The sequence below is a fragment of the Crotalus tigris genome, unplaced genomic scaffold, assembly GCF_016545835.1.
Source record: "Crotalus tigris isolate CLP2741 ecotype Arizona unplaced genomic scaffold, ASM1654583v1 scf7180000023617.9722795, whole genome shotgun sequence".
Lineage (NCBI taxonomy): Eukaryota > Metazoa > Chordata > Lepidosauria > Squamata > Viperidae > Crotalus > Crotalus tigris.
The window spans coordinates 8,881,880-8,905,914 of NW_024100081.1; the positions used below are offsets into that span (position 1 = coordinate 8,881,880).

At 38.6% G+C, this 24,035-nt stretch overlaps 2 protein-coding genes across 4 annotated transcripts; one reads left to right on the forward strand and one right to left on the reverse strand.

The window, feature by feature from the left end:
* Window positions 1–5,249: 5,249 nt before the first annotated feature.
* Window positions 5,250–14,750, forward strand: LOC120297376 (intracisternal A particle-promoted polypeptide). 3 transcript variants are annotated; one of them, XM_039319939.1, is made up of 9 exons: window positions 5,250–5,540; window positions 6,461–6,814; window positions 8,006–8,437; window positions 10,292–10,447; window positions 10,546–10,713; window positions 11,819–11,956; window positions 12,488–12,610; window positions 13,286–13,506; window positions 14,078–14,750. In XM_039319939.1, the coding sequence occupies exons 2-9, from the start codon at window positions 6,523–6,525 to the stop codon at window positions 14,300–14,302; spliced, it is 1,755 nt and encodes a 584-aa protein (XP_039175873.1). In that variant the 5' UTR covers window positions 5,250–5,540; window positions 6,461–6,522; the 3' UTR covers window positions 14,303–14,750. The 3 variants fall into 3 exon arrangements, with proteins under 3 accessions (XP_039175873.1, XP_039175874.1, XP_039175875.1); XM_039319940.1 differs by having other exon boundaries at window positions 6,466–6,814; XM_039319941.1 differs by lacking the exon at window positions 6,461–6,814 and having other exon boundaries at window positions 5,252–5,540.
* Window positions 14,751–16,978: 2,228 nt separating this feature from the next.
* On the reverse strand, window positions 16,979–22,841 carry TMEM69 (transmembrane protein 69). Its single transcript, XM_039319918.1, has 3 exons — window positions 22,518–22,841; window positions 20,551–20,602; window positions 16,979–19,736 (listed from the first exon to the last, which is right to left on the reverse strand). The coding sequence occupies exons 2-3, from the start codon at window positions 20,590–20,592 to the stop codon at window positions 19,026–19,028; spliced, it is 753 nt and encodes a 250-aa protein (XP_039175852.1). The 5' UTR covers window positions 20,593–20,602; window positions 22,518–22,841; the 3' UTR covers window positions 16,979–19,025.
* Window positions 22,842–24,035: the final 1,194 nt, after the last annotated feature.

The following is a 24,035-nucleotide window of genomic DNA, read 5'->3' on the forward strand; positions in this document are numbered from 1 at the left end:
TTTCCCCAGTTGTAGGATCTCTTGCCTCACAACGCTTCCATGTTCCTCACTTCAGGTGCCCTAATAGCTTTTTCAAGGATAAACATGTCATGATACTTTTAAGCATATTTTCAGGATAACAGAATAACAGAGTTGGGATCTTAGAGGTCTTCTAATGACTAGTCCAACCCCCTGCTCAGACAGGAGGCCCTATACCATTTTGGACAAATGGGTGTCCAATCTCTTCTTGAACTGTTTGAATTTTTTCCTTTCTGCTATCACTTGACAAATGCATATAGCAAGTGCATGGATAATTCATATGTATGTAAGCGTTTACAGAATACAAAATGAAGGATGTTTTATTTATTCCAGATTACAGTAGGCTGAAATAGGGCAAACTGTTGCTCCTTATTCTTAACCTTGGGCTAGGAAGAGGAAGCCACAGATTCTCATCCTCTTTTACACATAGAAGCCAGTTGAGCAATGTAGGTCAATGTCAATGTTTCTTAGCCCTAGACTAGACACTAACGTTGAAAAATATGTCTCTACCAACCTGAACTAGACCAGTGGGGTAGATTACAGCCCTAGCCTTCAACAAAGAGGACTTCATTGTGCAGTGGATCGATTTGGACTAAACAATAATTCTTAGTTTTGCAAATTCCACAGAAAAGAAAGATAAAAATAATCCTCGACTTTCAACAGTTGATTTAGTGACCGTTCAAAGTTACAATGGCTTAGGAAAAAAAGTGACTTATGACCATTGCAGCATCCCAATGGTCACTTGATCAAAATTTAGATGCTTGGCAGCTGGTTCATATTTATGATGCTTGTAATGTCCCGGGGTCATGTGATCCCCTTTTGCGATTTTCTGACATGTAAAATCAATGGGGAAGGCAGAGTCCCTTAATAATCGTGTTACTAACTTAACAAACTGCAGTGATTCACTTAACAGGTGTGGCAAGAAAGGTTGTAAAATGGGGCAAAACTCACTTAACAAATGTTTCACCTAGCCACATAAATTTGGGGCTCAACTGTGGTCGTAACTTGAGGACTATCTGTAATTCCAGGTAAACTTCAGAATAACTTTGAAGGATTGGGGAGTGGAACCAATAGTGATGTAAAGGTTGAAATTGTGTAGGCAATGATCTGTAATTCCCAGGTGAACAGAGAACTATCATGTAAACATAGTTCAATATTTCTGCCTTCCAGAGAAATTGGTCAAGTTCCATAAACTTGGAAGAGCAAGAGGAAAAATTCTAGAGAAGAAGCTGTGAACATAAATATATAGCCCTTGACTTCTCTGTAGTGTAGTGGCAGCCACTGCTAAATCAGTGACAAAGCTTGCATTTACAACAACTTTATAATAAAATAGTTGTCTTGAACCACTTCCACAATTAATGAAACCAGTTGTTATAAATCACTATGTTTAAAACATGCTGCAATTGTGCCACCTGTGGGAATATGCATTTATTGAAATACTTAAAAGATTTCCTCCTACTGATATAATTTACAGCCTCAAAATTGACTAACACAGTGGTGGAGAACCTATGGCATAGTTGCTGGAATTGGATATGTCTAGTTTAATGAAGAAAGGACTAGGGGTGACATGATAGCAGTGTTCCAATATCTCAGGGGTTGCACAAAGAAGAGGGAGTCAAACTATTCTCCAAAGCGCCTGTAGACAGGACAAGAAACAATGGATGGAAACTAATCAAAAAGAGAAGCAACCTAGAACTAAGGAGAAACTTCCTGACAGTTAGAACAATTAACCAGTGGAACAACTCCTCCAAAAGCTGTGACTGCTCCAACACTGGAAGTTTTTAAGAAGAGACTGGACAGCCATTTGTCTGAAATGATATAGGGCAGTGGTGGTGAACCTATGGCACGGGTACCAGAGGCGACACTCAGAGCCCTCTCTCTGGGCACGCATGCCGTCACCCAGTCCTAGGCCTTCAGCTGGGTTTTATAAAACCTTTTCGCTTTAGGCCTCCGCCGCCATGTGCAAAAAAAAAAAAAGGTTCAATCAGTCAATTTCAACTTCTCTCGGGGGAAAAAAAGATCTTGCAAAGTTGGAATTGATTGATTGAACTTTTTAGTCCCACCCAGTCTACCGTTACCACTGCAGCCACGCTCACCCAATGGGCCACACCCACCCAATGGGCCACACCCACCCAGCACTCGACGATGCATAAGTGGGTTTTGGGTTGCAGTTTGGGCACTCGGTCTCTAAAAGGTTCGCCATCACTGGACTAACACTTTCAAGTCCTCCAAGAGACATCTGAAGCAGCTGCAATTATACACGACTATTATAAGCTATCAAGTCTGTGGGTGTCATCTTTTGCATTTCAAAACCATCTTTTGCTTTAACAATTGGATCCTGCAACCGTCATGAATGCCTGCCTGTTCCCAAGCACCTGAATTCTGATCACATGACCAGGGTGACGGCAAATGCAAGGACCAATCACAGGTCACATTTTTCAATGTCATTGTAACTTTGAACACTCATGAATTGAATGGTAGTAAGTCAAAGACTACCTGTGTCTGTATCTTGAAATAGCAGCAAGGACAGCTAAGAGTCAATCTGAAATTGTTTCTGGAGATTTTGGACAATGAAAATAGTATGGAATAAAATGTAAATGACCTAATGAGCAGCAACATATTGCTATCGGAGCAATAAGTAGCAGTCATTAGTTTCCCTACCTATCTTCATTCTGCAAGATGTTGTCCTACCTGTCAGTAGAACAATCATTAGTATCTCCTTTTCTTTCCACCCATGCTTTACTCTTTCTGTGTAATTCTCTTCCTTTTCTTTATCTGCCATAGTCTTTAGCTGCCATAGTCCTTTTGTATAATCATTCCATGTAACTTGCTATTTCAACTATTCCTTTCCTCTTTTTATCTATTTTCTTCAACCCTTTTACAACATTTCCACATGATACATTCACAAGTTCTAAGCTGATTCTGGTATAAGATTTTATGCCAGCATTTGACATTTAAGTTGATTTATTTAAGGTTTAATTGCAGTGCATCTCAAATTGCATCAAAAATATTTCTTTATTGCAAGACTGGAATTCTATTGAACTTGTGGATGGGCTGTTTTTGCCATTGGTGGAAACTCTTACGCCATCTCAGGGATAAAGCTAGCCTCTTCCCTTTTCAAGCACCGTAGCTTCATGTCAGGGAAATAACTTTACGAATCCTATATGCAACAACACTGTCTTGGATATTTTATAGCTGGTTCTCATAGCAATTTCCAATTTATTATTTTTTTTGCAAACTAAATTTCTGAACGGGGTAAGGCCTGATGGAATGTCATTCTTTACACTTTCCTATTTGTCAGCTAGAGATTTTACAATGTATAGTAAGACTTTGTTTTCCAACACTGTGCTTTAAATTGTAACTCAGATTCCTAAAGTCTGATTTACTTTAAGAATGTTATCATTTGATATCAACCATAGCACCTTAAAAATCAGAAGCATATTCTACTCATGATTTGCATTCTTTATTATACACAAACCTTAAATAATTCTGTCAACTGAATAGGGCTACTAAAATGTTTCACTTCCTCATGCCCTTTCCCTTCCTTCCTTACTTTTTCCATTTCTGAGCTCACAATTCATCTAAATCCCAAATAAATATACATTACACTTTCTGCACACTTGGGAGCATGCACCTATAACAGAAAAACTTTTATGTTGTCACCAGTGGTGGGATTCAGCCAGTTTGCACCAGTTCGGTAGAACTGGTAGCGAATTTTTTGTTGCCCAGGCCCATAATGGACTTCTGGAAGCAGCATCCATACAGAGAACCGGTTGTTCACATATTTGAATACCACCACTGGTTGTCACCAAATCGCCAGTGCTCAAACATATATTGGTGCTCACACGTGTGCGCACAGGGACACACATGCTGGTGCAGCACTAGTGGCCTTGTTTGTACATGCAGCATGCGCTGGTGCTGTGCACATGTGTGAACAGCAGCATACATTCCCCCCCCCCCGCGGCTAGTGGCTCCATTCATGCATTGCAAATGGGCCGCACAACCCACTCAACCCATTTGCACAGGCCCATGCGCACCCATGGGCATGTGCAAATGGGGCCACCAGTGCTTGCATGAATGGCGGGGGAATGCACGCCCACACATTCACGCATCGACCAGCCATTTCCATGGCCCGCTTGCCAAGAGCCCACGGCCCGGGACCAGGCCGTGGCCATAGGTTGGGGACTCCTGCTGTATACAATATAGTGTTTCAAAAACAAAGAGAGTAAGTGTCTGGTAGTGTGCATCAATTTAATTGTATCAATTTAAACATTGAAATTAAGCCTTTCAATGGAAAGGTAAAAAGTTATGTTATATACATAGTAATCTAGCAATTACATATGCTGTGTCTATTTTCTTAATTATCCTAAAGAGAAACCCACAAACGAATCTCAAGGCTGGATTCATACTGCATACAGTACTAGATTAGAGTGATTAGCTAGCTCAATGTAGGTGAGCTACAGTACCTTAAGATGTGTGGACTTCAACTCACAGAATTCTCCAGTATTTTCTCATAAAATTATTGGGGAATTTTATAGGCTAGCTAGGTATTTCTGGGAGTTGAAATCCAAACTACAGGTAATCCTCGACTTAAAACAGTTTGTTTACTGACCGTTCAAAGTTACAACGGCACTGAAAAATGTGACTTATGACCATTTATCAGAGTTACAACCTTTGTAGCATCCCCAGAATCATGTGATCAAAATTCAGATGCTCGGCAACTGGTTCATATTTATGACCTTTGCTGTGTCCCAGGATCATGCGATCCCTTTTCACAAGCAAAATCAATGGGAAAGCCAGATTCACTTAACAACCAGGTTATTAACTTATAAACTGCAGTCTCACTTAAGAACAGAAATGCTGGGCTCAATTGTGGTCGTAAGTCAAGGACTACCTGTAACTGAGGTTGACAAACACCGGTTAGTTTATAGTTCAGCGAGTTCTCCCAACGCAATCAAACAAGCAATTGCAAAAAGAAAAAAAGCTTCGCTTTAACTTCTTAGCTACGCGCCATTCAGCCACCAGCCTCTCCCCTTTCCACAAACTCGCTGCTCCCTCTGTTGCAACCGGGCAGCTTCTTCTCTCGCGCGGTCTCCGACCCTCTCAGGGAAAACGACCTTCCAGCTTCCCCGTCGCTGTAGGCAACAGCGCTTCCACCGCCTGCCGCAGGACGGCGGACCTCAGTGGAAGCCCTCTCGGCTTTTCCTGCTGTGTCGCGTCACGTGCGCCTCTCTTCCCTACAGAACTTCGACCTGACCGGCTCCTCCTTTCCTCCGGTCGCCTTTTCCGCCCGCCTCTCTGGGGCCGCGTCTTCCGCGCTTAGGTGCGAATTTTTGGCGGCTGCCACTTTGCAGCTTGCAGCTGAGGATTATTATTGGGGGGGGGGGTATTTGGCCCTCCGTTCGTTTTCGGCGCCGATACTGCGAGAACGGAGGCTCTCACCGGCGTAGAGACTCTTTTGAGATTGTTTTTAAAGGCAGGAAAATAAAATGAAATGTAAAGAGCTCTCGGCCACCTCAGAAGTGAGTACCGGAACACTCAGCAACCGTGTGCGGGCTTCTCAGATGTCGGGCAGGCTGTAAGCATGCCCTGGGCCTCCGGTGGCCGTGCCTGGGGTGGGGGGTGGGGGTTGGGGGAGCTGAACCCCAGCGATAGTTTAAAAAGAATGACTGAAAAGGAACAAAGGGAGAAACTTTGAAATGATGTATAACGCAAAAATATAATGTGAAACAGAACCTTAAAAGATGTTAGGTAGGTTTGGCATTCTGAAAAAAAAAAAAAGTCAAACCATATGTTTTGTTTACAGGACTGGCCTGCTGAACTGTTTCGCTGCTGTACTATTAATTTCTTTGAAAAAAAAATATGCCACACAATTAGTTGGTAAAAAAAATGGACCCAAATGTATTGCTCAATAGATTATGATCTGATGGGGTAACTAAGGAATGAGGGCAGATAAGGTAGTAAACTGGGTGCCGGACAGTAGATGGGGGAAAAAAACAAAATGTAATTTACCATCATTTAATCATAACCACTTTATGTATTACACCAGCAGTCCCCAACCTTTCTGGCACCAGGGACTGGTTTCATAGAGGACAATTTTTCTACGGACTGGGGGGGGGGATGGTTTCACATGCAACCTAGATCCTGTGCATGCGCAGATGAAACTTCACTCTCTCCCGCTTCTATGGCCCAGTTCCTAATAGGCCACAGACTGGTACTGGTTTGCGGTCCAGGGTATGTTTCAATGGTTTTATATTGTCTATCACTTTCTCATTTATGATATGAAAATGGGAATTGGTCCCAAACTCAAATTTGAGCTGAAGATCTTTCAGAGTGTTCTTAATTAAAGAGGGAAGAATTGAGTTGTGGTAATTAATCTTACTCATGCTCAACAGTAATTTCAGTTAGGTCTGTCATTTTCATATGTTCCTGTTTCTCCTAGGGCAGCACTGGAAACTGATGAGCATCAGTCAGTCAGTTTCTCTGTGATCTTGTCAAGCTATCATGGCTTGTGTGGCTTGCCCCGGCACATGCGAGTTCCCTTTCTTGGCAGATAGACATGCTCGTCTTTTGTTAGCCCAGATCAACAAGATGAGATGTGGGCAATACTTCTGTGATGTACAGCTCCAGGTTGGTGAAGGAGCATATAAAGTTCACCGGCTCGTTTTGGCTGCAAGTAGCTCTTATTTTGCTGCTTTGTTTGCTGGAGGGATGAAGGAGTCTTCAAAGGATGTTGTGCAGATCCTGGGTGTGGATGCTAATATTTTCCAGATCCTCCTGGAGTTTATTTATACAGGTAGAAGAATTTCTATTTTTTTCCTTTCCATGCTTTGGGTTAACATTTTAGTTACCTGCAAATTGAATGTTTTGATTCAGTTAGTACTTGTTGAGATAAACACTATTTTGCAAACATCCATCTTTTATTTCAGATTAGTTAAAAAAATAATGAGTTAGATAGCATGACATGAGCACCCTATGTTTTATTTACATAGTTTGTGTGTTACTACTGTCTTTACATGAACACAGCATTGGAAATAAATTCCATTAAATTTAACGGAATTTTGTCAAATCAAATTAAGCATAAATTAGGAGTCTGTTTTGCTCTGTTCCTCAATGTAATAATAAAGAACCTACTCTAGTTACTGGTTATAGAAGACCTCCTCCTTCTATATAGCACACTTATTTTCATAAATAGCTAAATGAAGTAAATCTGGACTGGTTTGCACATTTAAATTCAAGGGAGAGATTGCCATATAAAGCCAGTTATTTGTACATTAAAATCAATATTTCAAGGATAAAGCTTTCTCTCTGAAATAGTTCTCAGAAAGACGAGGAAGAGTATTAATTTTTTCAAATTCCCGTATATAGTATGAAGAGATTTTGAAGCAGATTTAATGCACAGCTTTTCTGGTAGAAATCTTTGTTCTGCGCCATTGCATTAATAAATGTACTTTTTAACCTGTAAAAGAGTACCTTTGTTCACTATCTTCATTATTTTAATTGCATTGTAATCTTATCTATTAGCAGTGTACATCAATACCTTTCAAAGGATGGTTGCAGTTACGGTTGCTTGTAGACAGGCTAGATAGCTCTTGTTACAACCACAATTGGGACTGGAACTTCCATTGCTAAGCAGTGTAGTCATCAAGTGAGACATTCCCCAATTTTAAAAGCTTTTTTGCTGAGGTCATTAAGCCAATCTGGCTTTCTTCATTGACTTTGCTCGTTGGAAGTCCCCTGGTAAGATCACAAATGGTGATCATGTGACCCGGGACATTGCAACTATCAAATATTTCTTAATCACATGATCAGGGGGATGCTGTGATGTTCATAAGATCAAGGATTGGTTGTAAGTCACCACCACCATAATTTTGAACATTAGTTTCAAAACCTGAAACTGATAATCGTAAATTGAGGTTTACTTGTATACTTAACAGTGTTGGTAAGATTTCATGCCAGCTGAAAAAAATCATTCTTCCTTTTTCAGGTATTGTCAACATTAATGAGAATAATGTCCAGGAGTTGATTGTGGCAGCAGACATGTTTCAGCTATCGGAAGTGGTGGACCTTTGTTGTGAATTTCTAAAGGGACAGATTGATCCTATGAACTGTGTTGGACTCTTCCAGTTTGCTGAGCAAATTGCCTGTCATGACCTGATAGAATTTGCAGAGAATTACATCCATGCCCACTTCCTGGAGGTTCACAATGGAGATGAATTCTTGGCGTTGACAAAAGACCAGCTGATTAAGATATTGCGAAGTGAAGACCTAAGTGTAGAAGATGAGTATCAGGTTTTCATGGCTGCCATGCAGTGGATTTTGAAAGACCCAGGGAAAAGAAAGAAACATGCTGTGGAAATACTGGATGCAGTGAGATTTCCTTTATTGCCTCCACAAAGACTTTTAAAGTACATAGAAGGTAACTTCTTGAGACCCAGTTTGGTGTAAAGTTCGGGGATTAAACTTGATCGCGTCACGTGACGTACCGTTATGTTTTTTGCCTTTGCGGAGCCAGGTAGGTGTTGCCTGCACGTGATGCATCCAGCCCGTGGACCGCCAGATTGACACCCCTGGTGTAGAGGATAAGGTTCTGGATTATAAATCAGAAGACTGTCAGTTCTAGTCCTCCCTTAGGTCCAAAAACTAGCTGGGTGACTTTGGGCAAGTCGCTCACTCTCAGCCCAATCCATCTCACAGGGGGTTGCTGTGGGGAAAATATGCTAACTTGAGTTGCATAAAATAAAGGCAGGGCATACAGGATATAAATCTAATAATAAATTGTAGAATAGTGATAGGATACTCAGTTACCCAATATAAGAATTAAAATCTGGTTTTGTGAAGACTTATTAAATGTATATACACGTGTACCCTATGTAATAGTACCCTGCCCTATTACATTAAATTTCCGTGATATTAGAACTCCTGTTAATGCATTTATTTATTACATTGTGTATGCTATCCTTTAATATGATTTCTTGGTGGCTTATAATACAACAGTATTACTACAAATTAAGAAAAACAGATAATAAAATAAACATATTTATTAAAATGAAACTTGGGTATAATACAAATTGAATATCATAGCAAATAACCCATGACATGATGCAAAACACAGTGGCACTTGCTTTTTACAATCAGGAAGATACTGGATTTTTTTTTGGAGGAAAATAAGACATTATGGTAATGCCAGTTTTCCATGCTTTATAGCCCCCATTGGATTACCCATATCTCTACTTTTTAGGTTGAGAGAGGATCAGAAAGGGACATCTCTTGTTTTTTCTCCCTAATGGAAAAATATAGATGCAGACGAATGTTTTAGTTGTTTTTCTTTGTTTAAATCTTGTCTAGATATGTGTGGAACAGTGTCCCTCCCACCCCTTGAGTAATTAATCAGGTTTTCAAAGGGGATCACCTGCAGTATAAGGATCAAAAAAGTATTAAGAAATTAACACTTAACCAATGACTAAAAAAACTACATCAAAACACATTTTGCTGTAATTGATAACATCAGCCTTGCAAGGTAGTTCAGAGAAGAAGCACACCTAGAAGTACTCGCTCTGCCTTTACTGTAAGGTTACACTAACGAATCTTGGAAGTCTGAAAGTCCGTCTCTTTCCACCATTCACCTTTATAGTCCAAGACACTAGGGTGGATCCCTTCTGAGACACGCTGCCAATTCCTTCTGTGAACTCAGCTACATCCTGTCTCTCTTCATCCTGTCTCTCAAGGTCATTCCCGTATAGCTTTTTTTAATAAAAAAAATGTAAACTGCAGAAATGTAATTGAGCTACAAATTAGGTACAGGTAGTCCTTGCCTTATGAATGTTGCTTAGCGATGATTCAAAATTACAACCTATCAGAAAAGCGAGACCTATGACCCGGATCCAAACTTTTAATGCTCACCCCCCTCCCCATGGTCACATGACTACAGTGAAAGCACTTGGCAGCAACATGGCCGCATTTATGGCCATTTGTTGTGTTCTGCAATCATGTGACCGTGTTTTATGACGGTTTTCCCAAAAACTGGTCCTTCCTTCCAGTATTCTGCAAAACTGCACCCATAGTGAACCACGGGTTCGCTTAACAGTTGCAGTGTTTGTACTTCTGATTGCAGCATTTGCTTAATGACTGACGCAAAAAAAAAATGTAAAATGGGGTTGGTCACATGACCAACCCTTTTAGGACCATTTCAACTTACGGCAGTAATTGGCAGGTTTCGTTACAGTTGTAAACTCCAGGATTACTTGTATTACTTGATGGTTTTCTTTCTCAGGAATTCCAGATTTCAGTCTTCGAGTAGCCCTTCAAACTCTGTTGAAACAATACTGTGAAGTCGGTCAGTCTCCCAAAGAAAATAAGACGAGCAGTTTTTTCCAGGCCATTAAGACCCGTCCACGGAGAAAAGCTAGGAAGTACATTTATGCAGTAGGTGGGGATTCTTAGCTTTTAAATATTTGGAAACCTTAATTAGTCAAGAAATGCCTGCAAAACACATGATTGTTTATCCTGTTTCCCCTCCTTGTGTAGGTGGCTATACTCGGTTGCAGGGAGGCCGTTGGAGTGACAGCAGGGCTCTCAGCTGTGTGGAGCGTTTTGACACTTTCAGTCAGTATTGGACTACTGTGTCTTCCTTACACCAGGCTCGCAGTGGCCTGGGTGTTACAGTAGTTGGAGGAATGGTCTACGCTATTGGAGGTAACTAAAAATCATTGAGAAAAATATAGGCTATTGTTTTTTATTGCTCATTTGATACCTGTTAGCCCTGTAAGTCCAGACAAGAAGCACTAGTTCCATCTTCATTGTAAGGTTACATTAACAGAATCTTACAAGTCTGAACCTATTAACTTTCCTTTCCTTTTACTCTTCAGAAAACTAGGGACGGTCCCTTCTGAAACATTTCCTAAGTCATCTCACCTTCTGTGGGCTGAGACATACATGCTGGTTGTGCAGCTCTCCTATCTCCCAAGCTCATTCCCACATACCACGACAATAATTTAATTATTTAAAAGTGAGAACTTATCTCTAAGATTGATATACACCATTACAGAGTGCAGAGGAGCTATACAATAACATCCAAATGTTACCATATACACAGTAAATCATACAATAGGTGGAAGCCTTTTCATTGGTAGCTACTGTGCTTACCATTTTTAGGACATTTTATTGTTGTGGTGATGTAAAGTAGGCAAATTTGCCCTAAGCCTATAGACTGTAACAATTTCCTAATATAGAAATTCTTTGAATTCTGCACAAGCATGGCTTTCTTCCTGCCATGATTGTTTCTGTGTATTTTTTTTCCCTTCTAAATGTCACCTGCTTTTTCCAGTTCTTTTAAATGTTATTCAGAGATAAATATTAATATAACATTGTATTATTATTGTTGTTGTTGTTGCTGTTACTATTACTACTACTACTACTATATTACTATTATTTAATTCCAGCCATGATTGTTTCTGTGTATTTTTTTCCCTTCCAAATGTCACCTGCTTTTTCCAGTTCTTTAAACATTATTCAGAGACAATAATTATTAGTAATATAATATCTATTCAGGAAAGGTGTATTTGGAGGATAAAAAGGGCTGATCAGAACTACAATTCCTTTAGTGAAGATTTATGCCACTCAGTTTAGAGATTGCACAATGTGCTGTGGTCATCTAGCTTTCTAGCAGCTTTAATTTGTAATCTGCATTAATAGTGATTCAGATTGATGAATTGAGTCAGCACTCTGCCCCAGTACAATAATTGTCTTCACAAGCTGTTGTAAAACATACTTTCTGTATTGTTCTTATCTCTTTTCCAAGGTGAAAAAGATTCCATGATTTTTGACTGTACTGAACGCTATGATCCTATTACAAAGCAATGGGCAACTGTAGCTTCAATGAATCATCCCCGCTGTGGCCTTGGAGTATGCACTTCTTATGGGACTATCTATGCTTTGGGCAAGTCTTTTGACTACCGAATCTATAACTTTAAGTTAGGAGCAATATTGTATTTGGATCATGTACTCCATAGCATGGCAGCTTTCGAATACACAGTAATAAAGTCTTCTTCAAATCTTGTGAGACATCGGGTGACATCTTGATTAATAGCCTTTCTGGTAGCTAAACACAAATGTTTTCCTGAGAGATTCCAAAGGAAGGGCTATTGCTAAGGTGCTGCTAGAACAGATTCACCAGCTTGCTTACCATCTTGTATCTTTTGTAAGATAATATACAGGATATTTAAATTTAAGTATTGCTGTATGCTACATAATGTATTATACTTTGTTTTAAAGCCAAAGCCATGTAATATTAGAACCAGTGCCACTAAAATTGCGTACCTTTGTAAAACACATTGTGAGGAATGTTTAGGTATTAGGGATATAATCTACATTACTTTTATATAACGATTATATATCTGATTGTTTCAGAGATGTGACAATCCATTTACTATGCAATATTCTTTACCTGCATACTGATCTTGATTTTCAGGAGGCTGGATTGGAGCAGAGATTGGCACCTCTGTTGAACGTTTTGATCCTGAAGAGAATACTTGGGAAATTGTAGGCAGCATGGCTGTGCCACGTTACAATTTTGGCTGTTGTGAAATACGAGGTGAGGGATTTTGAATTTTGGGACCATTTTGCTTAGTGCAAATTATATAATAGGCAGCAGTCAATCTACATTCATTGTGGTTAATAACTATATCCAACATAGCAATCCTAATAATTGCAAGTGCTTTTACTGTGATAAGCATTAACATTTCCAGATTCAGTATAATAGATATTGTAGGAGGAGAGCTACATTAGTTTATATTAGCTAAAAATGAGGCAGAATCCAGTAACAGATTAATAGGTTTTATTAAAGATCACCAGCTTAGCTCATGAAAGCTTATGCCTTTTAATAAAATGAGTTAGTCTGAAGTGCTATCCAGCTCCTCCTAATATATATTTGTTGGGAATAATTGAAGCTGACTCAGTTGGGCTGAATTCTAAGTAGACGTGCATAACATTGCCCAGTTAAGATGTGATCAGAAAATTCGATATCCTCATAAGATTGTCCTGTTTTGAAGAATAAGATTCAAATGCACTGTTTACAATATAAAATGGTTTAAAACAGCCCTTATTCTGCAGAAATTGCCATCTGTAATTTATTCAAGAGCAGTCCCAATAATGAAAGCTATTGATTTTCTCCTATAGGTGGGATTGCAATTAATTTTGCATGATGGCTTCTTTGTCCCCAACTGTATTCAAATGGCAGTGTTCTAATAGGAAATTGTTATATTCATAGGTTTAATTTATGTTGTTGGAGGCATTAGCAATGAAGAAATAGAACTATGTTCTGTGGAAGTCTATGACCCGCTAGCTAAGCGCTGGTCTACCCTTCCTGAAATGGGCACAAGAAGGGCATATCTAGGAGTGGCTGCTTTGAATGACTGCATCTATGCTATTGGAGGGTGGAATGAAACTCAAGGTGCTCTTTCAACAGCTGAGAAATACTCGTTTGAAGAGGTAGGATTTAATTTTCATGTCAAAGTAACTATTTGTGCTGCCCTTTAGAATTTTTCCCATTTTCTTTGAATGTATTACCAGTATTGTATCTGATTGTTCCCCAGAATGGCACAAGCAGTTTATGCTTCTAACTCTGTGTATAAATGTTATGTAGCTGAAGGAATGTCTCTCTGGGACAAATATAAAACTAAACTGAACAAAGTTCAAAGATAACCTGGTGATCAGGGTCAGTTTGCCAGCCCAGGAAGAACTTCCAACCAGACAGAGATTTTTCAAGGGACATAGGCAAAATCTGAGAAATTTCTCTTCTTCTGCCTAAAGAACCATCAAGGATTTTGCTCTTGAATCCCAATTCATTACACAAATGCTAATATTTTCTGTTCTGTCTCTGCACTTTTTCTGGATTTGTGAGATGAATGAATACTATCTTTGTCTTTGATTGCTAATAAATAGCAGTAGTTTACCCTGCCAGTGCACGGAAGACCATTATAGCTATTCTTATGTCTGTAGATTTGCTCCGGAAGGCAAATGTAGTATACTGCAAAGATAATTCTTTTTGTTTTATTATCAGGAAAAATGGACGGAAGTTGCTCCAATGAAAGTCCCAAGAGCTGGAGTATGTGTCATAGCTGTGAATGGCTTCCTTTATGTCACAGGAGGCAGGATTGCCAGCTATGATACAGCTGCTCCTGTAACTTCAGATTCTGTGGAAGTGTATAATCCACATACGGATAGTTGGATTGAAACTGCTAACATGATCACGAGCCGCTGTGAAGGAGGTGTGGCAGTCCTATGAAGAATACCATGCTTTAAAAAAAAAACAGCAAAAATTGAAGTGTGAATTTAAATGCTGTAAAGAAATTGAAGATTTGGGTAGCTCTTAAGAAAGTGTGTTCAGTTAGAAGAGGGATTGATTTTTAAAGCATATCCAGAAGTTTACAACAATTGTCAACTGAAACTATTTAAAACTTTATTTAAACTGGAACAGCTTGTAGACAATTCTGAAACTTCTTGATTTTTAATATCTGCCATTGACATTTGGAAAGTTTCTGTTGGTTTATCATGTTAGGAACCTCGTTTGAAACAGAGAAAGTTAAAATTGGCAAATCCAGTTCAATATTTAATATTGAAAATACATTGTTCCTTTGAGATTTCTTAAAGGCCCCTCATTCTGGGGCAATATGGGATTGGCTAATGTGACTCAGTGATCTAATTCACTTGTCAAATTAATTCTTCCCATAAGATTTCGCAGCTTACAGTAGTAGTTATTTGCATTTCTTAAGTTGCCCAACCACATGACTCTGTATGATGCACTTTAGATTTGTTTGTACATCAGATAATAAAGAGAGGGAGGGAGGGATGGGGGGAGGGGGAGGGAGGGAAAGAGAAAAAGTGGTCACCCCAGCAGAGCATAGTGAAACCTCTCACTTAGGGAGCTCATTTTCCAGGCTAGCCCAATGCAGGGAGAAAGAACGAGGTCTTCAACACTCATTAAAAGAAGAGGTTTGAGACTGTTGCAAAAGACAGAGACTGAGAATCCAAGCATCTTGGGTTGTATCAGATGTCATCCTTTAATGATTGAGACTTGAAGCATACTGAGTCTGTTTAATGAAATAATGAAAAGAGACAGTCCCTCAAACAACTAGACCAGGGGTAGGCAACCTTGGCTCTTTTATGACTCATGGACTTCAACTCCCAGAATGGCTGGCTCAGGAATTCTGGGAGTTGAAATCCACGAGTCATAAAAGAGCCAAGATTGCCTACCCTGCCCTATGTCATTTAGTGTTTTGTAAATGGTAACCAAAATCTTGAATTGCACCCCAAAGCTTTCTGGTAACAAGTGCAGTTCATAAAGGAAAGGTATCTCAGGATTGTATTATGGTTTCCCCATAACTGCTCTTGTCTGCACAATCTGGACCAGCTGAGCTTTCTAAGTGGTCTTCAAGGACAGCCCATGTAAAGTACATTGCAGTAGCCCACACATGGGGAACCAAGGTATGAGTGACTCAAAGCGGCCTCCTGAGTAGGTGCTGAAGATGAATTTCTAGCTTCAGCTGCTATTTAATTTTTGAGTAATTCTGTCTGGGGAACGCAACCCCATTTAGAATTAGAAATGGAAAGTCTCTGATTCCCTAAGATACATGCACCCACAGCCATTTGGTCTACTGGGACCTAACTGAGCTTAGGTCTGTTGCCCTCCATCCACAGCCCCACAGACTCCAGGGACTGGGATAAGACCCGATATCACTTGATCAACTAGGTTAAAGTATATAACGTTTATCATCATTGGTATACTGAAATAACTGACACTATGTCAACAGATGACCTTACCTAGTGGCCTCATGTAGATGTTAAACAAGGGATGAGACCACTGAGTTCTCTACACCCTACAGGTCAGGGAATTTGGATTTCATTTCTCCAAATCCACCAACTGAAACTGGCAATGTAGAAATGTGGAGAGGCATCACAATATCATTCCCCCAATCCTCAGTTGTCCCAAACCGATTAACTGATAATATTGAAGGCTATTGATAGATCAACGAATGTCAGAATGGTTGCACCATCCCTGTCCCAACTCTGCTAGCATAATGGCTTATGGCAGTGATAGCGAACCTTTTAGAGACTGAGTGCCCAAACTGCAACCCAAAACCCACTTATGTATTGTCAGGTGCCGGGCGGGCGTGGCCCACTGGGTGGGTGTGGCTGCGTGGTAATGGCAAACTGGGTGGGACTAAAAAGTTCAATCAATCAATTCCAACTTTGTGAGATCTTTTTTTTTCCCATGAGAAGCTGAAATTGATTGATTGAACTTTTTTTTTTTTGCACATGGCGGCGGAGGCCTAAAGCGAAAAGGTTTTATAAAACCCAGCTGAAGGCCTAGGACTGGAGCGACAGCGCGCATGCCCACAGAGAGGGCTCTGCGTGCCATAGGTTCTCCACCACGGACTTATGGGAATGACCTTGAGAGATCGGGCCTAGCTAGTGAGGGAAGGGGCAAGAGGCTCAGAAGAGACCCTAATTTCTTAGAGTATGATTATCTGGCATTGTTACAACAACAGCAACAAGTGGATGAACAGATGACCTATTTGCAAAGTGCTATGATAAAAACTAATGCAGTAGCTAGGACAAAGTGTGTCCCAACTCAGTCAAAATTCAGAGGGGACCAGGATCAGTTCCAGATACTCAGTGTGAAATGTGGCGGGCAGGCCACACTGTGACTTTTGTGCCGAGTTTGCTGAAGGAAGCTGAAATATTTTCGGTCTATACATCTTAGCTTATCAATAGCTACTACTGCCAGAACATCTTCCCACATACTTCACCAGGAGTCCTCCGAAATCCTGGCCTGCTCCTGCAGCTTATACATTAAATAGGGGGAAATGTTTCAGCTTGGTTTCATCTTTGTTTCATAAAATGTTTCAGCTTTGTAGCATAAAGGTGTGTCCTTCGGGAGGTAAATCAACCTCATAGGAGATAAGCAAAATCAAACTTTATTTTGAAAAATATAACTCAAAAGATACAGGAAGTTCTATTTTTAAGAAAACATGTATGGTTCTCAGCAGACCACAAGATGGTGCCGGCCTGCTATAAGAAGTTATCTCGAAAGAAAGATGTCATCTGAGAAACAGGTAATTTCTAGCCAAAATTACACTAAATGCTCTACATTTATAGAAGCAGGATTATAATTTCTAACATAAGTAAAAGAAATCAAAACAATGCAATGTCTAACAGGAATAGTTGTCTATTCCTTAGAGAGATAAGCTGAATCCAAAAGCAAAGTCCTCTGCTTTGTGACCTTGGCACTCCTTCAGTTTGTGGTAATTCCTGCCATGTATCAGAGTTGTTGGGAAGATGGTACATTCCACTTATTTTTCTGTCTCAGGTACCAAAATTCTTTGTCTCCCCAAAGATTTCCCTTTGTCTTCTGAATGATCAATACCTTTTCTGTTTAGAGGGCAGAAGCTGAGGGAATCTCCCAAACATACATTCTAAAGCCTATAGCTGAGAGGTGGTGTACATTCCAACTGAAACACTGTCTGCCATTTAGATCAGCAGGGAGTCCACACTATTTTAAATGCTGGGTAGCTATTCACAAAATATGCATCAACATTTATGCTGACTGATGGAAAACAAGGTTGACTCTGGCCCTATACAGTATAATGAATACAGATACATGCAGGAGATAACACTAGTTGCAACCAATTCTAATAATATATTCTTCCTTTCCTTCTACCGATCATGAAATTTGCTCTGCAATTTAGAATAAATTATTGGAAAGGCTTTATATTTAATCTTTGCCCCTATTTGGCCTGATTCTTAATTGAACTTGAGACTTCAGAAGCCTTCTGCTGAAAACAAATTAATAGACTGATTTTTCTCTAACAAAATGATAAGTTAACAAAAACGTGTTACTTGATTTTAAGAAAGTTATGAATTTAATTTCATGATGCACTTACCCGATCTCAAACAACATTTGCCCTATTATAAGACAGCACAATGGAAATTCTAGTTATTTTCAAGCCAAATATAACAAACGTCTCCACTGTACTTTGTGCTGTTATGGAAACTCAGTAACAGACAACTAAAAAAACAGTAAAATTGTAGTCAAAATTTTGAGAGAGTATTTTATTACAGTCACAGGCTAGCACAATTGTGTGGCGCATTTAAATATGTTTCTCTTAAACCTCAAATGTATTCTTAAATCTTTCTGGTAATTTTGATGATAAAAAAATAGAAATTGTTTATACTGAGGTGTTTTTTTTGTTAATATAGTAAATAGCAATCCAACACTTAGCACAAGAAATTAAAACTTCTAAAAACTGCTTAATGTAAAAGATTTTATATTTTCCGTTGGTAGTAATAGATCTATAGTTTTGTGTCTAAATATTTAGAACATATTACCCAAAGTATAAGAAAAGCATCCACTATGTGGAAATATTTTTGGCTCATAATTATTCTTCCAAATCACTGAAACAATTGTGTGTTATCCAATTTCCTCAAAGCTATCTTACTGCTTTCATTACAATTTGTTGGTAATAAAACTTTAGCACCAATCCCAGTAGAAGTATTCACTGCATGCATGCACACGTGTTCAGATAGCATGGAAAAGCCATTAAAACAACTGTGCTGAGCCTTCAAGAGGAAGTGCTGCCAGGTTTTAAGTGAAGTACTGCTCTACATGCTTCACATAACCCTGGTATTGACCCACCCAGAATTAATTTCCAAGAGTAATGCTGTGAATTGTTTCGTATTTGTACCAAATTTGGTAAAAAATTAAGAGAAACTAAATTCCACTAAAGCCACACAAATGAAAACCCAAGTAATCTAAAAAAAAAATCTACTAATATTCAGCACCTACCCTCCTTTCTAATTTGCTTCTCTATGGCTAGTGTTATAAATTTAATTAATTAAATAATTCAATTATTATTATCTTTTCCAATAATTTTCCAAATTCATTTCATGCATTGTGAATATCGTTTCCATTCTGTTTCTCTCACAAGGCTCTGCATTTTGTTGTGTGTTTACTTAGAATCTTCTGTTTCCCCTAATTTAAAACTTAGATATCTTTCAGGATAGAAATTCACATAAATTAATGTGACAAATATAGTAAATGCAGCCACTAGAGTTAAAATTAATATCAAGGCTTTAAACCAATTGGGATAGGTAGGAAGAAGAACCAAGTCATTATTAAGGGCTATCATTAAACCTATGATAACCATGACTCCAGCTGTAGTGAGATCTTTACAAAGCAAAGTAATCCAGGCTATTATAGAAGGAACTATACTGTTGCCCAAATTAAGCCAGTCAGGTTTTGCAGGACTTCCTTCTGGAAGACTAAATCCCCACCTGACCCCTCCTAGGAAAGACAATATAGAGGCAGCATATGCAATTTGAGCAAATGCCAACTCAGGGTAGGAGGCTTTCTGGATAGCCATCACTAATGGCACTGAAACAAATGGAAATAATATTGAAGCTGCTACGTAAATGGCAGGTTTTGGAGAGTCCTTAAGTGATGCCAAGTCAACTAGTCGAATATCCTGATTATCAGATGTAAGTTCTGAAGGCCTTTTTTTGTTCCAGCTGCAAGTGGAGGAATGGAATCCTTGGATCTTAGTTGTGCACAAAAATGGCTTTTTAGATAACTGTAATTTTGACAGGAAGCTCTGACGGTATTCAAGAAGAAAATGGCAAGAGTTATTCCTAGGCTGCAGAAACCTTTGAAGGTGAATTATCTGCAATTGCAAATATAAACATGCATGTCACTGAAATGTATGAGTTTAAATCCGCAACTGCTACACATTTTGCCTCAAACTTATCCTTTTTAGCTAACTAATTGCAAAATCATATAAAACTTTAGTCTTTGTCTTTAGGCTATTACATAACCCACTCTTATTGGGGAACTGCAATAGATTTCCATTCAAGGCATGAAGCATCATGAATTCACATACAATTTACTAATGCATGACTGACCAAAAAAAAAAATAGGGTGATAAAAAGATTCAAATTCAAAACAAGCTGTTTTAATTCATAGGAAGTGTTTGGATGCTGTCCAAATAAGACAGTCTTTTTCAAATTCAAAATATTTTCCATATTTCTAGTATCTTTCCAGAGAACATATGAGGTCTACGTCTTCACTGCACTGCATGTACTTGAAATGCACAAATGAATATTGTCAGAATATTTCCCGGTACTTACATTTATAAGGGAAAAGCATTTCTCTTTCTATTCATAAATTACTGCATAACACTCTACTATATATTTAGTACTATTAATAAATGTAGAACATGTTGATTTTATGCCTTCATTCTGATAAAAATAGATTTTTTAAGAGAAACTCATTTAAAATGTAATCTCCCTTAGCATTAACTGCACACATTAAATATTTGAGGAAATTTTTGTATTTCACAAAAGCTGCAAAACAAACCTGACATCTCTCTTAGAAGACAAATATTGGGATTATCTTATTTTAACCCGGTGTGTAATAAAAGTTGTTTTCTTAAAAAAAATTAAAATAAATTCCAATTCAACTGTCTGGGAGAATTTTACCTTGGAAGGAATTTGGAAACCACGTTGTATAAAATGGAACATTTTCACAGACCTTAAAAGACAGAAAAAAGGTTAGATGGTTAACATTAGAGTATCATGCATGAATATTGAGTGATATTTTCCACTTCATTAAATATGCTACACTGAAACAATCTTGATGAAGTATAATTTAGGCATGATATATCTAAGATAGAAAAGAAGATAGAAAGTCAACTCCAGGGAGCCTAGAAGTTAAAACTGTTGAAAGACATTACAATGATGTCATTATATAAACAGCTTATCATTCTAATACTAGATATCAATCCAACATTGTACAGCATATGCGCAATAACCATATTATACTGTTTTATGTACTATGTATCCCCAGATCCCTTTGCTTATGCCTTCAAAAGCTCAGTTCCTAATAACAAGATAGAGAAAGCTGTATGGGTTTTTTGGCCTTCCAGAATATTTGTTCAACTTTCCAGTCTGGTTGCCAAACAAGGAATTTCTTGTTAGTCTCTTATCTGAGTACCAATCAGATCTGGCAGCAGTTACCTTTTCCAAGATCAGCTAAGTATTACCACCACTAGAAATGACAATTCCCTAAATTAATTTAATGGCACAGAAACTCTTCATTACACTAGCAATATTTCAAATAAAAATATGCATTTAAGTCACATCTGTACACGTTCTAACCTGTAGTTAACTAATCAGGGTTACTGAATTACCCCAGTTGTCTGGCTTCACACAAATACTAAATCAGATGCCAACCATGCTACCAAAACACATTTGCAGAACACATTCATCCACAAACTAGCCTTAAACATCCCTAATATGGCACTCACAGACTTCTCTTTTGATGTTAACAAGACTCCATTCTCACTGATTACACTACTTTTATTTTGATCATTTTAAATTAAGCAAGTTAACATTTTAAATTAAGCAAGTTGGCCTCAAGCATAATCACTATTGTTAAGGATAATTTCAGTCTCACATATTCTGGAGAAAAAAAAAAATTCCAGCCTAATGTTCTGGAAATACCATAGTTTTATAATGTCCATCCATTTTTACAATGTCCATCCAGAAAAATACAATAGACAACATCTAGGGAAGCTAGAGAGAAGCATCTTATTAGTTGGTCAAATCTACTATCAGAACATTCTCTCAAAATACCAAATGTGCCCCTGACCCACGCGGCTGGATATTCTGAACCCTCAACTACATTTTAAAACGTATGAAAAATCTAATTTAAAACAAGATTTATATTTCTCAGTATTATTAAAGCCTCAGTATTATTACAATGTACTAACTAGCTGTGGAAACAAACTAGCAAAATAGTTTACTCAAATCAGCATGTATGCCACATTTCTGTAAGATAAAACATAATAGTCAAGTTGACTTCATGATCTCATTGACAGTCGGTGTAGTTTTTTTGATACCAATCTAAAAGTACTTATGTTATTGTCTGCCTGTTCAAATTCAGAGTTATCAGTTTTGGTATTTCATAGTGGTCTCCCATAAAGATCCAATCATACTTAGCATTTGAGATCAGTCAGGATGTATTGTATATGTGTATTCTATTTATATAAGCAGCTCAAGTCAGCACACATACATAATACTCTTTCCTATTTCCGCTTGAGGTGGGTTGGACCGAGAGTGACTGACCCAAAGACACACAGCCAGCTTTCAAGCCTAAAGCAGGAGTAGAACTCAATGTCTCCTGGTTTCTAGGTCAAATCCTTAACCGCTAAACTAAACTTACCTCTCAATTTGTTTAATTTTTAATTTCAATTTGAGAAATACATTTAAAACCCTTCTTAAAACTTAAGATAAATCCTTCTTGCTTTCTCCTCAGTTATTACACCGAAAGTAAATTCCTCTTTCCTTTACCTGACTTTGCTATCAGTTACCTTATTTTCACTCTGCTGCTCAACCCCACGTCGCCACGTGACCCCCTCCCCATTTACATGACTGGAGCTACTCACCATATACTAGCAGGAAAAACTGAAGGAGGTAATAGAGAAGCGAATGTTCAGAGGAGAATCCAAAGCCAAGTCATCCGATATTTGATTCAGTTTTAGCAAAAAAAAAAAAGGGGGGGGGAGGGGAACGTTGCTAAATGGCTTTCCAGGTTCGCACAGTAGGCTTTCCAGAAAGCCAGAGGCACTCTAAAGCATAACAACCTACGAATTTCGTATAATATTGTACGAAATAGGAGAAACTTATTTTTTTCGGGCTAAGTACGACCCTAGTAACATGCAAAGAGACTTCACCAACACCCGAGCCGTTATCCGCTTGAAAGGCAAAGCACTTCCTTTGCTCCCATTTAAGTCCGCCGGGTATACGTGTCAGGCCAATAGACTCTCAGCCTGAAACAGAGGCTTCTCTTCAGTTCCTGCTTTGTATAAGAAAGGTGAGCGATATCCGCTCTTCTCTTTTGAATTGTTTAGTGCTGCTTTTTTGTTTGCGTGCAGGCTGACTTTCATTCTAAAAATTATGCGGCATTTGGTTGACTATTGTGGGGCAGTGAATATAGAAGAGCCGTAGACGTGATTTCTATAATCATGGTTTACTGCACGAATTGGATGGATGCAACCTCAGGAACTACAACCCTGGTTTACAAATGACCAGCACTGGGACTACATGATAATTACATACTAAGATGCAACGAAAAAAAGACCAGAATGACCATATATCAGGAGTCTTTCTTATTATTTGGATGTCTTAATACAGAATTTTTTACATTGATTGCATCCATATGGTACATAAAATGCCAATTATGGGCTACACTGAATGTTTTTTATAATGGTAAGATAACTTGAATTATAAATTATAAATCACCAGAACCTGACAGATTACATCTCAGAGTTCTGAAGGAACTGGCAGATGTTATCTCAGAACCATGGCACCACATCCTTCATAAATCCTGGAGCACCAGGGAAGTACCTGAGGATTGGAAAAGGGCTGATGTTCCCATCTTCAAGAAAGGGAAAAAAACAGACCTAGGAAACTACAGACCAATCAGTTTAACATCAATACCTGGGAAGATCCTGGAAAAGATAATCAAAAAACAGAAATGCAAACAACTAGAAGCAAACAAAGTTATAACTAGTAGCCAACACGGCTTTGTTAAAAACAGATCATGCCAAACCAATCTTATTTCATTCTTTGATAAAGTAACTAAACTAGTAAACCAGCTAAATGCTGTGGATGTAGTATACTTAGGTTTCAGTAAGGCATTTGATAAAGTAGATCACAACCAACTCCTTGGTAAACTAGAAAAAGGTGGCATAGACAACATCACCACCAAATGGATCTGTAGCTAGCTGGCAAACCGTACTCAATGAATAGTCCTCAACGGCACTACATCCACATGGAGAGAAGTAAACAGTGAGGTACCACAAGGTTCCATCTTAGGCCCAGTATTCAGTATCTTCATCAATGACTTAGATGAGGGAATTGAAGGGAAACTCATTAAATTTGCAGATGACACCAAACTGGCA

Bases quoted from the DNA above. Each gene is read 5' to 3' on its own strand.
- TMEM69 (XM_039319918.1), bottom strand. From the start codon at position 20,592: ATGTTCCATTTTATACAACGTGGTTTCCAAATTCCTTCCAAG. The intron at 19,737-20,550 runs GTAAAATTCTCC...TTGCAATTGCAG, and splicing joins GTTTCCAAATTCCTTCCAAG to ATAATTCACCTTCAAAGGTT.
- LOC120297376 (XM_039319939.1), top strand. From the start codon at position 6,523: ATGGCTTGTGTGGCTTGCCCCGGCACATGCGAGTTCCCTTTCTTGGCA. The intron at 10,448-10,545 runs GTGGGGATTCTT...CTCCTTGTGTAG, and splicing joins GAAGTACATTTATGCAGTAG to GTGGCTATACTCGGTTGCAG. The intron at 13,507-14,077 runs GTAGGATTTAAT...TTTTATTATCAG, and splicing joins AGAAATACTCGTTTGAAGAG to GAAAAATGGACGGAAGTTGC.